Source organism: Neofelis nebulosa, chromosome 10 (genome assembly GCF_028018385.1).
Source record: "Neofelis nebulosa isolate mNeoNeb1 chromosome 10, mNeoNeb1.pri, whole genome shotgun sequence".
Taxonomy (NCBI): domain Eukaryota; kingdom Metazoa; phylum Chordata; class Mammalia; order Carnivora; family Felidae; genus Neofelis; species Neofelis nebulosa.
The window spans coordinates 20,286,583-20,300,856 of NC_080791.1; the positions used below are offsets into that span (position 1 = coordinate 20,286,583).

Sequence of the window (14,274 nt, forward strand, 5' to 3'; positions counted from 1 at the left end):
CTGGGTAGAGCGGGGAATTGCCTTGTAAATTGGCTGATTATTTTTCCTTGATGGGCTCAGGCGACCTGCCAGAAACGGGGGTGAAACAGAGGCAAGAGTGAATGAGGGAGAGGCACAGGCTACTTCCTGGGCCGCTCGACAGTGTTCTTTAGGCTCGGAAACTTGGGTGTCCTGACCATCCCAGGACTCCGGTCTCCTTTCTAGCTAGCTGTGTGACTGTGAACCAGTCAATGCACCTCTCTGAGCATCAGTTGTCTCTGCAAAATGAGCGCTTTGAACCGGATGACTCCTGAGGTTCTGCCCTGCTCTGCAGTGCTAGGATTTTGCCACCACCCACTTGGGATTCCACCCCATCCTGAAGACCTTGGGGGTCACCTGTGGACTCTGCTGATCTATTCCATCCGCCTTCCTCACACCCCTTTTCACAGCTCTGCGGGAAGCCGAGGGGTGGGGGGCGGGTGGCAGTTCATTTCCAGTTGAACCCAGGCCCCCTCCTAAGCCCCAGGCAGCCTCGCTTCTGCTGCTGGTTTCTGCACTAAACTTGATGGTCTGATTTTAAAGGAGCGGTTGGTTTTAAAGGCAACGGCTGGTTGTGTGTCCCCGAGTTGCACTGCAGTGCTAAATGTCTGAGCGAGGCAACACCGGGAGAATCCAGGCAGCAGGCTGCACCGGGAGAGGGAGGGTGAGGGGAGGAGGGAGGGGAGCGCGGGGACGCGAGGCAGAGGGACGGAGCCAGGAGCGGAAACCACAGAGGTAGAGTCGGGACGACGCGGGGAGGAGCACAGAGGCAGGGAGGGGGCAATGCCTATATAGACCGAGGGGGACGTGATGCGGTGACAGCGTGACAGCGTGACAGCGGGCGAGAAGCCAGCGGGAGTCTCGCAGCCGGGGGAGGGGTCCGCCCGCTCCCGCGCCCCCCACCCCTCCCGGGTGCAGCCGCCCCCGCCCACTGTGCCCACGCCCCCTTGGGGAGCTGGGGTGCGGCCCCCACCCGGGCGGCTCCACGCGGCCTCGGGCTCCGCGCCTCCTCCCTGCTCCAGATGGGACTGGCTCTCCTCTTTGCAAAGCCGGGCTCCCAGGGAGATGCGGTGAGCAGCAGCCGGCAGCCGGGGCGCCCCGACAGGCGGGCCCCATGAGCGCATCCCCCAGAAAACCCAGGTAAGAACTTCTGGACCTTCCTCAGCCCCGGAAGGACCATAGCTGGCTGCCCGGGTGAGAATGGGGTAGCCCCGGGGGACACTGGCGGCTGTGGAAACGTTGGGGCAGGAGTGAGAGGTGCTGTTCGTTCTCGGAATCTTGAGTGCAACCTGGAAGTTACCAGAGGGCAGGGTAAAGCTATTAACATGGATTGTGGCCTGGCTGTGCTGTCCACACCTGAGAGTTGGTGTCCCCAGGAAACCGCTGGGGTAGACTACCTCCCTCATGAATTTCCAAGAGCTGGCGAGGCTGGCTTCTTCCTCCATTCAGTTCTGGAGATGTGCTCAGGCAAGTGGTGAGGGCAGGGCTGTGGGTAGGGAGACTGAGTCTACAAAGTTTGTCCTGGGGACGCCGGCTTTCCTTGTGCCTGGGTGATGCTTCCCTCACCCTACCTGGCCACCCCCATCAATTTTATGCCGATTTCCCTTCTGTTGTAGAAGCCCAAAGTTGGGGAGACAGACAGAGTGGACATCATGGGGTTTGTCTGGAAATGCCCAGAAAGGCTAAGGAGAGGTTCTGTTTTTCCTAATTTCCTCCTAGGGTGGAGATGGGAGGTCTAGTAATTGGAGGAATGCCTGGTTTGGGCCTAGGGATGCACGGAGTCCCATTCCAGAAGAAATGGATTTACTTTTGTGGAGTAGATGCGGAGATGTGGCCATCCGAAGGAAGTTGTTAGGGCCCAAACAACTCGTTTGCACCCATCAGCCAACCTCCTGCCCGGAGAAACCCCCTTCCTCTGGAAGTCCCTCAGCAGGGCACGTGGCTCCAAGGCCACGTAGGAATAAGCACTTGATCGCGTGCTCCCAGGCTGTGCGTTCTGGTGGGCCTAGAGCAGTTGTTGAAGAGGGGGAAGGACTGTGCACATCACATACACTTGGAAGATCCCTAGCTGTATCCAAGCGAGTTAAAAAAAAAAAAAAGAGAGAGAGAGAGAGAGAGAGACTTGTAAAAAAAATAATAAAATGTTTTCATGACAGTAGCAGATGTAAAACTCCCACCACTCTGGGAGAGGATAAAGAAATTTGTGCAGGGGGCTGAGCTGTCTCCTCTGCCAGTGCTTATGTGGGCACGTCACCTCTTGGAGATACAACGAGTGTTTTATGGAGGAGGAACTCTCTGCCTGGGGGTGGGGGGGGGTGGGGGTGGGGTTGCTTTTCAAGAGGGGCATATTTCAGCTGGGGCTGAGCTTGGAGCTCGGGGAAGCCAATAAGGGAAACGAGTTGGAAATGCTGCCTTTCTGTCTCCCACCCCAAAGTCCCACTTTGCCCCTAGCGTGATCTTGAGGCTCACGGTAGAACAGGCACACATCAAAGAGAGGCCTCCACCCGGTTCTGGTGTGATGTGACCTTTGTCATTAAACAGCGTTGAGAAGGTGAGAGGGCAAAGTATAAACAGATGTCTCCTGTATGAGCAATTCGGTCTCATGCTCTGGGGGAGGTTAGCATTTACTCCCTCTATTCAGTGGTGCCTCTGCCTTTGTTCCTTACTTGAAGATCGTGTCGCTTGCTTCTACCCGGTGTCCCTGTCCGTGTTGCCTTCCCTGCTGCGCGCAAAAGGAACTGGCTGCCTTTGATGGTGCGCAGCGAGGCTGCTGGTGCGGTCACCAGTGTTTGCCTGAACCTCCCCTCCGGCTCCTTTACTTTGTAACTTGCTCAGAAGATCTTGTCCTCAACTTGCAACTTGGGTCAAGAGATCTGCCAGGCATCGTCCTCCATATTCAGGGGTTTGTGGAAGTTCCCGTTTCCCCTGCCCACGCTCAAAGGCTGCTTGGTTTCAGAGATTTGGAACCGGGCTTTGGCGTTAGTGTTGGAAAGAAACTGTTAGTGAGCAACTGATCAGCGTGTCGCCAAACTGGGGTATTGCTATAGCACCCCCGTTTAGCGCTGTCACCGAATACGAGTGCCTGAGTCGGTTTCTTGTCTAGCTGTATTCAAGGGTCATGGGCCTTGAATGAGATCACATCTTTATAAGGCGAATACATTGGAAAGGTGGTCCCTGCCACCTTTGCTTTTGGACCTTAGCAGTCCTTTGCTGTCTTTGCGCATTAGCTCACTGTCGGTTCCGTCAGGGCTTCCCCATTAGACCCCTCTGTAGCTTGGACGCTGGCAACTGAGGTACCCCAAGGCTGCCGCTGCACTCCAGGCCGCCCTCTGCTGCTTTTACAAGGGTGGCTGTTTGTGGCTCTTTGGGCCGCTGTTTACACCCATCCCACTTGCCCTGCTGGGGGGTTGCTGTCTCCAGGGGTGCCTGCTGTAGTTTATACTGTTTTGATTTTCATTGTTCTTTCAGCTTGATCAGGATCTTTTCTTTCTCCCTCTCCTTCCCCCCTTTGCATCTGTAGATTGGTACGTTGCATTTTCTGCCAAGGCAGAAAATGATATGTTCTTCAAATTGTGCTGAAATCATTTCCTTGATTTGACCCCAAATCCCAATGTGCACAAAACAGAAACACCGCATATATCTTTTATTTCTTTTTTTAAGTTTATTTATTTTATTTTTGAGAAAGAGACAGAGAGAGAGAGAATCCCAAGCAGTCTGTGCACCATCAGCACAGAGCCTGATGTGGGGGCTTGAACTCAGGAACTGTGAGATCATGACCCGAACTGAAATCGAGAGTCAGATGCTCAACTGACTGAGCCACCCAGGTGCCCACTGCGTGTATCTTTAGATGCCGGGGTTCCATATACCTTTACTTTGGTGTATACAAGGCTCTGGCTTCTAAGAGATGCCCCAGTATCCACTTTGTACCTGGTGGGTATGTATTGTGTATCTGCATAGCAAAGTAACATTGCTGATGAAGAGACAGCAAGAGTGGAGACGGTATTCTAGTAAAGGGTGTGTGTGTGTGTGTGTGTGTGTGTGTGTGTGTGTGTGTGTGTTTTAGGAAGTAGGATCCTGAGTAGGCAAATGCTGTTTAGAGGGTCACCTTCATTTATTGAAGGCTTATTTGGTGTGTGTGGAAATCGAGTTCTTTGGACAGGGGAGAGAGTAGGACTCAGGTATAGATCTGTAAGATGGGAATGGTAACAGGAATGTTCTTTTCTAGAGTGGGTTGATGCTGGTGAATCTGTGAGTTAGCGGTCTGCTAACCACCTTTTCTGTTAGGCTTTCCTTAAACCAGCCGGGAAGTTCTGTCTTCAGAGAAAGTTACTGGCGATCGGAGAAAGTTTCAGGGAAAGGATGGCTCCTGTAGTTCATGGGCCCCACAGGCGAGGAGCCCGTTCTAGCCGCAGGGAGTGAGCTGAACCCATAGCTCCATCAGCCATATTAACGGAAGCAATCTGAATGCTTTGGTTTGGAACTAGGTCAAGCAGTGGGACCTTTCTGAGACCGCAGGAGGGCAGGAGGCTTGAAGCAGGAGGCAGCTCTCCTCCCTCAGCATCCACGGGGACTTTTGGCACCGCTCTGGAACTCCTAGTGAAAAAAAGATTTCTCTTTCTGGGCCTGAATTGCAGTAAGGCCAATGCAGAGGTGGCTTCAAAAGATCAGAAATGGAGAGTGCAACTTGAGCGTTTCTTAAAAAAAAAAAAACAACAAAACTTCATAAAATTAAAAATTGATTTGGCCAAAACACAAGCGCAGCGGGGCGCCCCTGCCTGCACACCCTGACTCCCACCAGGAGTTGCAGAACTGAATGAGTAATAAACATACATATTCGGTTAGGTGAAGGGGGGGGAGGGGTGAAAATAGGCCGTCCCTATGGCTCCTCTCCCACTTAATCCAACTGATCTCCAAAATCCCAAACGCCATCTTCCTAAACTTTTTTGGTGTCTGGAACATGGGGAACTGGTCGGGGGTAGGAATGGGAATGGGACAGAAGAACAATTCCTGGAAAAGTGTGTGAGACCCGGGGAGCCTGGAATCCGGCTGCTCCAGAAGGTAAGCGAGCCCCAGGCGAGGCTGTTGGAGCAGACGGGGTCCCTGAGAAGGAGAAAGAGAAAATTGGCATGTAGAAATGATGTGGGAGGGCAGGGCGGGGCAGCAGAGGAAGAAAGCGGGTGGAATAGGAGAAAAATGCAGACAGTAAGTGCAGGCAAAGGCAATAGAGGGAAAGAGCGAAGATGAGTGAATGCGGTACGTTGCTTGCAGGTTCATTCTCTTCCCTTTTTCCTCTGGCAGAGGGAGAAAGCCAGCGATCCAGCCAGCAGCATGGGTTTTGTGCTCCTGGAGCCTTCTCATTGAAGCTGTCAAACCTCAGCCCTCCAACGGCAGCTCTTTTCTATTTTTACATTTTGCAGAATTGAAATTAAACAAATGACCCTGGGATGGCGTGTTCATGAAGACTTTATCCAGCACACCCACACAGCCAGTGCCGGGGTGGCTGAATATTTAACATAATATTCCATTTAATCAGATAAGAAGGCATCCTCCAGAGAAGCCGGGGCTCTGATAACAGCCTATGAAGAGATGCTTTGATGAGGGTGGGCAGAAGCCAGAAAGGAACCTTGTTCCTTGGCTTGGTTGGGCTTGTTAGCAGGAAGAATTCCAGTTAACTGGATTCTGGAGGAGCTTAGCATTCCCCCTCCTGTACTTTTTTTTTTTTTTTTTTTTTTGACACTGGGTTTGATTCCAGCCTTTGTGAGACTTCTTGGTCCATTTCTTCTTGGAGATCTCGCTAGATGCAAAAGAAAGTGTTCGCTTTGGCTGAGCTTGGCCCAAGTGGAAGTCCTGCTTACAATTTGGGCACTCGCCTCATTTGTTGGCCTGGTCAGGAAGCTCATGTGTACTATGCTGGTGTTACAGTGCTTAGGCAGCAAGAATAAGGACGTTGTGCATCTTGTACTTGGTTAGAACACAGAGCAGATAATGTTTTGTTGGTTTAGACGTGGACTTAGTTCCTTATGTCCCAGGAGATTTAGTAGCAATTAAATGCATGCCCCTTGCACATAGCCATTCTTTGGAGGAAAGAAAAATAACAACGCACGTTAAGGGGACCAATTAATAAGATAAGGTTGTTGGGTAGATATAAAAATGTAAGACTCTTCAAAAGGCTTGTCACTTCCGTGTACATATTTGTATTTAATAGGGTGTTTATGGCTCTTTTGCCATGGACATTGACAATTTATATGATTCTCCACCTATTAACTTTTAAGATGCTGTTTTGACAAATCCAGCAATAGAGACTGGGTAGCAAGACTGCTGTTGAATCCGTTCTGACTTCAAAAAGCGCGACGGATCGGACAGTGTGACACAGAAGGAGCGCTTTCCGCTGGCTGGCCTTGTAGAGGCTGATCTTTCCCTCCAGAACTAAATAGGCTCACTAGTCAGAGAATATTCCCTCCAGTGACTATAAAAAGGTATCTCCGTCTCTGACGCAGAGAGCAATTGGAAGCATTGACATGAGCCATATGGGCGTATGTTCAAAGACCCGAGGAAATGAAGGATTGACGGTCCATTAAGAGAGAAGCAGAAGCCAGTTTCCTTCCCTTCCCTCCAGTCGAGCATCCCTGCGTATTTTCTCCCTGCGTTCTTTCTTCCTGCTTATCTGGTTCGGGCGGTTTGTGTGGCATAGCTTTGTAGACGAGGAAATTTCTTCTGCATCTCGGAGGAAAAGGAAAAAAGATAAAACCCAAGTTGGGACCTTCTTTAGTACGGTCAGATTCGAAGTATGGCCTCCCAGGTGTAGAGCCTCAGTCTGTCACTCGGGACGCTCAGCCCGATGGTGCATGATTGAGCAGCGTCAGCCCCACAGCCCGTGGAACCAGACGTGAATGTCCCCATCATTGCTGGGTCGTGCATTTTCCCCAGACTTCTATACTTGGGGCTCTGAGCCTCCTCATGCTCAAGTCTTTATTTAAATGAACCCCCAGAATGAGCTGCTCCGCTTGTCTGGAAGTAGAGAGCTTACACAAAGTCTTCATCCGAAAGTGTCCCCTGTGCTGGTGAGAATGACGTAGTTAGCCATCTCATAGGAGTATGGACACTTAACAAACAAGTGTCTTGAACCCTTCCTTATTATTATTTCATGACTGAGATACCATTGGTATTCTGTGTTACTGATCATGGAGCTCTTTTGTTATGCAGAATAAATTATCATCATCCGCATTTTATAGTTGCAGAAACCAGGACATAGAGACACGATGTTCAGGCTCACATGGGCAGGAAACGGTAGAGCCGGGACTTCCACCAACATTCTGTTTTTAAATACTGTGATCTATTCTTCACTACTGTTCTCAGATACTTCGATACCATCCTTTGTCTTGTGGATTCCACCCTAAATTCCCAGTGTCCTCTTTTTGTCCCTAGCGTCTTCCATGATCGGTCATTAGTTCTTTATTTCTGCGGGTAGGAGTGCCCAAGCATCTCCTAGTAGTTGAGGCACAAAAGGATTCCTCAAAATATACATACCTATGCAAACCTAATGAAAGGAATTTAGAACAAAGAAGTAGGCTATATTACTTTTCTTGGCACCTCCCGCCTGCCTTTTATGTTTTGGTATGCTAATCACTGCCAAATTTTCTTGACGTTTAAGTCCCAAGAAAATGCTGAATGAAGTTGGCGTTATACCTACTCCTTATAACTGTGATAGCCCTCCTTTTCTTGTAGATTATCCCGAAGGGAGAGTCGTCCCCATAGTTTGTTCCAGATGAACCAGTGGCTACAAAAGCTTCTGCAAGGCGAAGAAAGTAGAGCAGAATTTGAGGGAAACTGCCACTTCCAAAAGATTGCTGAGGCAAGTCCCTCAGGATTCCAATCTCCTATAAATCGGGTCTTCTGAGGTCTTTCTTCATCTTGGCTGAGGCCATTGCCTCCATTTGAACTCAGTTGGCAACAATCAATAGAGAATGTGAATTTCTGGTCCTGGCTGATGTATTGCATGCATGAGCTTCCTGCTGTGTGTCTGAAAAAGCACAAACCCAGGTAAATAAGGCTGTGTTGACAGCTGTATTTAGCAGTCAGACCAGCCCAACTGAATGATACATTTTGGCCTGTCAAGAAGCGGGAACAGGTTAGCAGGGACAGCAGGTCTGTGTTCTTAAAAGTGTTTGCCCAACCGTGGATGAGATGGGAAGATTTATAAAACTGAGTTTAAAAATTAATTTCATCTGTTCTTTTCTTTCTCCTAAAATCTGATCATTCTTAACACCTGGATGCTTCAGGAACCAGAGTTCAATGCTAATGCTAGGTTTTGACTCTTCTATCTGAAGCCTGATCTCTCTTAGCAACAGACAATTTAATTTAGGGATTGGGCCTTGGGCTGTCTTGTATACCTGCATTATAATGGTGGTTCTGTGATCAAATTTTGAGAACTGATTTTGGAAGAGGATAAAAAGTGGTACAAACAAGACTGAAATAGCAGAGCGAAGAATCCAGACATTTGCACTTTTTATGGAGTTTATTCCTGTGTGGGTAGTGGAAAGAAATGAGTTGATGGATTGGAATCTAGCTTTTTCAGAGCACTGGTGAAGTGTCCTTATCTCTTATTCTTTTCTCCTAGGATATCTTATCTCCACCAGCTGCGGACAGGATGTAACATGTTCTTACCCCGATTTTTTTCCGTTCTTTATTTCTGTCATTTTTTTTTTTTTACCACATCCTTTCTTTATATTCTTGCAACAAACATTTGTTAAAAAAAGAAACCAGATGAGCATTGAGGATGCAGGGTTGAATAAGATGATTCTTATCCAAGAATCATGGTTTCTACAAAGAGCTCATGGTTTCTCCTAAGGAAGATGAAGGAGAGGAGCCCAAGATAACTTGTTAATTGCTCTACAGAGGTAAGACTAAGGTGGCTTGGGAACACAAGATCCAGAGCAGGGAGCAGAACCAGCCCAGGTGAATCTGAGAAAGCTTGTTCAGAAGAGGTTATATTTGAGCTGGGTTTTCAAGGGTGAGGGCATGTTCCAGATGGAGAAGGAACCTTTTAGAAGGTGAGGTGGTGAGGCTAGAGCAGGGAGCTCCTGGAGTCAGATCATTAAGGTCCACTTTATACAGCTTGTACTTAACAGAGGCAGCTGGGAGCCAAGACATTTTTCAGCAGAAGGGCAAGAAGAACAGATTTGTTTTTTTAGGAAAGTAGCCGGCAGCAGTGTGGAGGGTGAACAGACCCAGGGAGAGTCCAAAGACCAGGTGCCATAAAGGGGCTGCTGAGTAGCCCAGATGGGATTTGATGGGGGTCTGAATTCTGGCAGGAAAGGTTGGAAGGGACTGTCCATATCTGAGAATTAGTCTAAAAAGGAGTCATCAAGATTTAGTAGCAGGTGGATGGTGGAGGCTGAGGGAAGGAAGAAGAGCCATCGATTGCATTAATGCGCTAGCTTGGTGGTACCTGAACTAGGTCATTAGCCATAAACTGGGAGGTGAAACACCAGAAGAGAAGCAGAGTTGAAAGAGAAGGTAAAGAGAGCAAAGCCTGAGCGGAATGAGGGTTGAAAAGAGGCTATTGGAGTAGAGATGTAAGGGGTCATTTGTAACCTTCTCAGAAACAGTTTCAATGAAACTGTGAAGGAAAATGGGACAGGAGCAAGATAGTAACATTGCCTAGAGCTTAGGAATTGAAGGCAACAGAGAGTTCTGGAGCCCTGCTCTTAATATTTGAGGGGGGACAACATGAAAACCTAGAAGGAAGAACGAAAAGATTTTTAAAAAGAGGGGAATCACTTGAATATGCTTTTCAATAGGAGGGAAACCTCTAGATAGGAAGGGAGAGATTAAAGATACAGGAAAGAGAAGAAACAGCTAAGAGAGTAGAGTTCTTAAGAACTCAGAAGGTAACAGAATCTAGCAAGAAAAAAGGGGGGGGGGCTAAATTTGTAGAGGGAAGGCAGGAAGGGTACCGGTATTTCTGGCCTGCCAAGCATTGTGCTATGTATCTGATGTTTATTGATTTATTTCACTCTCACTAAAACCCCACAAGGAGAGTGAAGGAATGCCCCTTTCTTTGGAGAAAGTAGGAAAGTAGCAAAAGGTGTCCCTTTCAGAAGTGCAATTATGAAGAACCATTGGAAGGAGCTTCAAGAGGTAACTTCTAACTTCCTCTGTGGAGAAGAGGTGAAATCCTCTTCTGCTAGAGTAGAAAGTGATGTGGGGAGTTAAAGAAGAATGGAAAGCTTTCCGAGAGTCAAAATTATTGGCTGAGGGCAAGCAGAAAGATTTCCATACAGACCAGACCCCGGTTGAGGTTGGAAAACGTACACTGTGATGGCACCATTGTCTCCATCCCCCTCCCCCTTTCAGGAGCCGGGCAGAGGGAGCAGCTGGCTGGATTTCTCCTGGGGAGGAGCTGTGTCACGTAGCTTTGGCAAAACCATGGACACGCTGAGAGGGCTGTCGAGGCTATTGTTGAGGAAAGGGACCCAGAGGAAAGTAAAGCCAGAAGGTGGCTGATAAACCGGGAGAGTGATGACAGGGAAGTGGTTTAAGGGAGCAACAGAATGAGAAATGTCAAAGGATGGGAGGTGGAGATTGTGACGATCTCGGAGGTACTTAGATTCCAGGGTTGACACCTGGATAAATGGTCGTTTCAGCGGGATGTTGTCAGTAACCACCTACCTTAAATTGGCGTTGTCCTATTTGTATTATCAAAAGGTGGAGTCGTTTATTGTTGGATGGGTAACCCAGAAGGGCTGTGAAATTCAACATTAGGTGGTCCCTCTCCATCTGGGGTGAGTGCGGTGTGGCCTCTCTGGGAACAGGGTGCTGTGCTAGATGATTCCTCGTGTCTGCTGTCCCCCAGGTGCCCAGCCCGATTGACAGGTGTTTTGAAGAACATCTAAAACATGTGGCGGCAGCCTTTTTTCACCTGAGACTTTTGAAACACCAAGCCACGGTTGTTGTCGTTGTTGTTTCTTTAATGGGCTTTATTATTTTGTCTTATTTTATTGCAGTGGCTTAAAATAAATTTGTCCCTTCCAGAGAACACGTTCCGTTTCTCAGTTCACGGACTTTTAGGTTCACGAAGTGAATTTTCTGGGCCATTCCCCACACCCCAGTCCAGCCAGGTAACACCGTGGTTTCCATTTTCATCCAATCTGGCGTATCTGAGGGGTTGATTCACCACTGGGCCGCATGCTTCCTATCAGCGATGTCACCAGAAGCATACGCTGGGCCTGCTGCGGGAGACAAAGGATCTTTCTGTCAGTGAGGGAACAGAACTAGCACGTGGTGAACTCTGCCTGTCTGACCCTTTCTGACTTGTCCTGTCAGACTTCTCTTTGCTTTGTCTATCCTGTCTCCACCCGCCCCCAGACTTGGTCTCGGGCTCCCCGTTTCTAGGTGTTGTTGGCTAGATCATGGCAACATCCGCAGTCTGGGGCAACTGCCTGTCTGTCTTCTGCACACAGACACCAAGAGAACACAATCCCTAGGTGTCTGGGAGCAATTGGTGCCATCCAAAGAGGCTTCAGAAGTCAGGGAAAAAGTGTCTCCGCTGTGTTTTATCTGCCTGTTTGTTTGTTCACCTCAGTTCCAGAGCACGGAAGCAACGTTTGAAAGCATCCTTTCTAGGTCAGTCTATCCTTCCTTATAGCCAGTTCCACTTTCTTCCGAGGCTGTGACAGTAGCACATTAAACGCAGGAGTTTAGTGTAGACATCAAACACGATTACCCAGGTAATAATCTGTCAACGTGTCCTTCTGACGATTCAGTCATTACTTAGCTTTATGGTGAACTCGGGATAAGAAATATTAACAATTAGGATGCCTGTTGCCTTCTGTAGCTTACTTTTATATATTCCTGGCTACGTAGGGGCCTAGAATCCTCTCATATAACCTTATGCAGAAGAGGAAAGTGAAGCCCAGAGAAAAGAGAAAAGTCGGTCATCCAGGCCCATACATTTGGTTGGGGCAGATCTGGGAACTGGCACCCCCATTTCTCGCCACAGAATTTAGCGATAGCAATTTAATCTCCAGTTGCTGGAGGCAGATGTGTTGAGGTGAGGTATAACGGTGTCCCATTTAGGTGACAGCTTGTGGGGGCAACGTGTCAAGTTTTCTGGCCCTCCGTCTGCCCCGCGTGCAGATTATCTTGTGAAGGCTGCATCCTGCGCCCGCTGAATCGATTGCCCCCTTCCCTCGGTGAGTTTACCCATTTGAATGGGTAAACTTTGTTTTACCAGGACATGTTTAAAACTCATGTGCGCGTGACTGGCAGATAAAAATCGATCTTCTGATTGTTATGTCGTCCTCTGTTAACAGGCCAAGATTTGTGTTGATAATTGAGAGCCAACTCTTTCTAAAACGGTGTTGGTCTCTTCAACAGCTGAGATTGGAACCACGTAGAGCGACAGGAGAGTTTACTTGATCTTACAGGTGGAAGGTTGGAGGGTGTGGATGAATCTTCTATAACGTGGGCACAGGGTTCCCTCCCTGCCCATCATTGGTCTCCTGGCTTCTGGGCTGCTGAGGTTGTGGCACTGAGTGTGTGTGACCTGCCCTGGCGGGGAGACCTGAGCCAGTGTTTGCTCTCCTGGAAGAAGCAGACGTCCTCCCAAGTCACTGCCCTGGGCCTTGTTGGTCAGTTTCGTGGATTAGATGCCTCAGGCTGCAGAAGGGGGTTCTAAGGAGGGCCTCTAACTCTGGGATTTTTGTCACTCCACAGGAAAGGCCTGCTGGAAAAGGGTAAACACCATGCTTAGAAAGAAGGGAATCTCCGAGGTAAATCTCTTACCTTCATAGGTGGGAGAAGATCATTTGACCAGTGACCGGGAATCAATTAAACTGCTCATAAAAGAAAGTTCCCTGGCTTCCTGTCTCTGCCTCCCTGGAACATGCCGTAAAATAAGTTATATTGTAGAGCCCTCAAGGAAATCATACAGGCTCTCTTTGCCAGAACTTGTCATTCCTGAGGGTTTAACGGTACAGAACTCACGGTCATCGTGGAGAATTATTTCCTATTTGCTGATTATTTTGCGGCCTGATTTTGCTTTCCCCAGGGAGAATCCCATCTGGACAGAAATATCAGTTAACAGCCATGCGGTCATCCATGTTAATAGCTTTACTGAGTGTGCATTCAGACATGCTAGCCATGAAGAAAGATGTGAGGGGCGCCTGGGTGGCTCAGTCGGTCGGGCGGCCGACTTCGGCTCGGGTCACGATCTCGCGGTCCGTGAGTTCGTGCCCCGCGTCGGGCTCTGGGCCGACGGCTCAGAGCCCGGAGCCTGTCTTGGATTCTGTGTCTCCCGCTCTCTGCCCCTCCCCCGTTCATGCTCTGTCTCTCTCTGTCTCAAAAATAAAGAAACGTTAAAAAAAAAAAAAAAAAAGAAAGATGTGAGATGGGTAGGTGTTCCAGTGTGTCCGCGCTCTCTATGCCAAGACTGTTTCCCTGGTCTGCTCCAGTGCTCTTAACTGCTTCCAAAATGTTAAACTCTGTTGTCCTCTGGATCGTCCCTGTGCTATCTGTGTTCTTGTTTCCGTCTGCTCTGAAATGATCATTCAGTGACTCTGTGTTTTGTCTGTCAGGCTCTCCCCTGCCCCAGTCAAACTGAATCACATCTTGCCAGGCACGCCCTTTTGTTGTTGAGTCTCGGAGACAGAAAATGGTCATGTGACGTAAACACCACTCTACTACTTACAGCCACCTTCCCCTCTCATAATAGACCACTGTCTCTGTTGAACTTTTAACTGAAACCACAGTCCAGAGTTTCAAGGAGCCATCTCTCAAACATGGGTATCATCAAGGTCCAGAGATTTCTTACCACAGATTTACTATCTTTGGAAGAAAAGCTGGAGAGCTGCCTAGCTCACGTCTAATGCGGGAAGGGCAAGTTAAAAACAGTCTTGCCATTCTTCAGATCACTGACCCTACAGGCATTACAACCCTCACATTTTATTTTGGTAAGAGCCTCCCGGTGCACTTGCCTGCCATTTGGTTAAGTAATTGCAAAGCAACAGACAGTGACCCTCCGCTCTTATTCCCATATCACCCCAGTGTAGAGGTCATGGGCTCTCATTTCTGTGCTCGGTGCTTGGATTGTGAGATGACAGGCGTGGAAGAAGCAATCCTAAAAACGAGCTATAGTAAAACACAATTTAGGGCTGTGTTGCTGGGTTGCCATAGCTTAGGTGAGGCGTGATGGCATCTGTCTTCCCCAGGGTCTTTTAGGACAAGAAAGTACCTTTGCACGAGTGAGCTTCCTTC

The 14,274-nt window shown here is 48.7% G+C and overlaps 1 protein-coding gene across 1 annotated transcript in view; it reads left to right on the plus strand.

Annotated features, from left to right (window-relative positions):
* The first annotated feature begins 1,030 nt into the window (after positions 1-1,030).
* The window catches only part of GRAMD1B (GRAM domain containing 1B), a 246,433-nt gene continuing 233,189 nt past the window's right edge, over positions 1,031-14,274 (plus strand). The window contains exon 1 of the mRNA XM_058687109.1: positions 1,031-1,158. Within this exon, the coding sequence (XP_058543092.1) occupies positions 1,133-1,158 (26 nt within the window). The 5' untranslated portion in view covers positions 1,031-1,132. The remainder of the gene's footprint in view (positions 1,159-14,274) is intronic.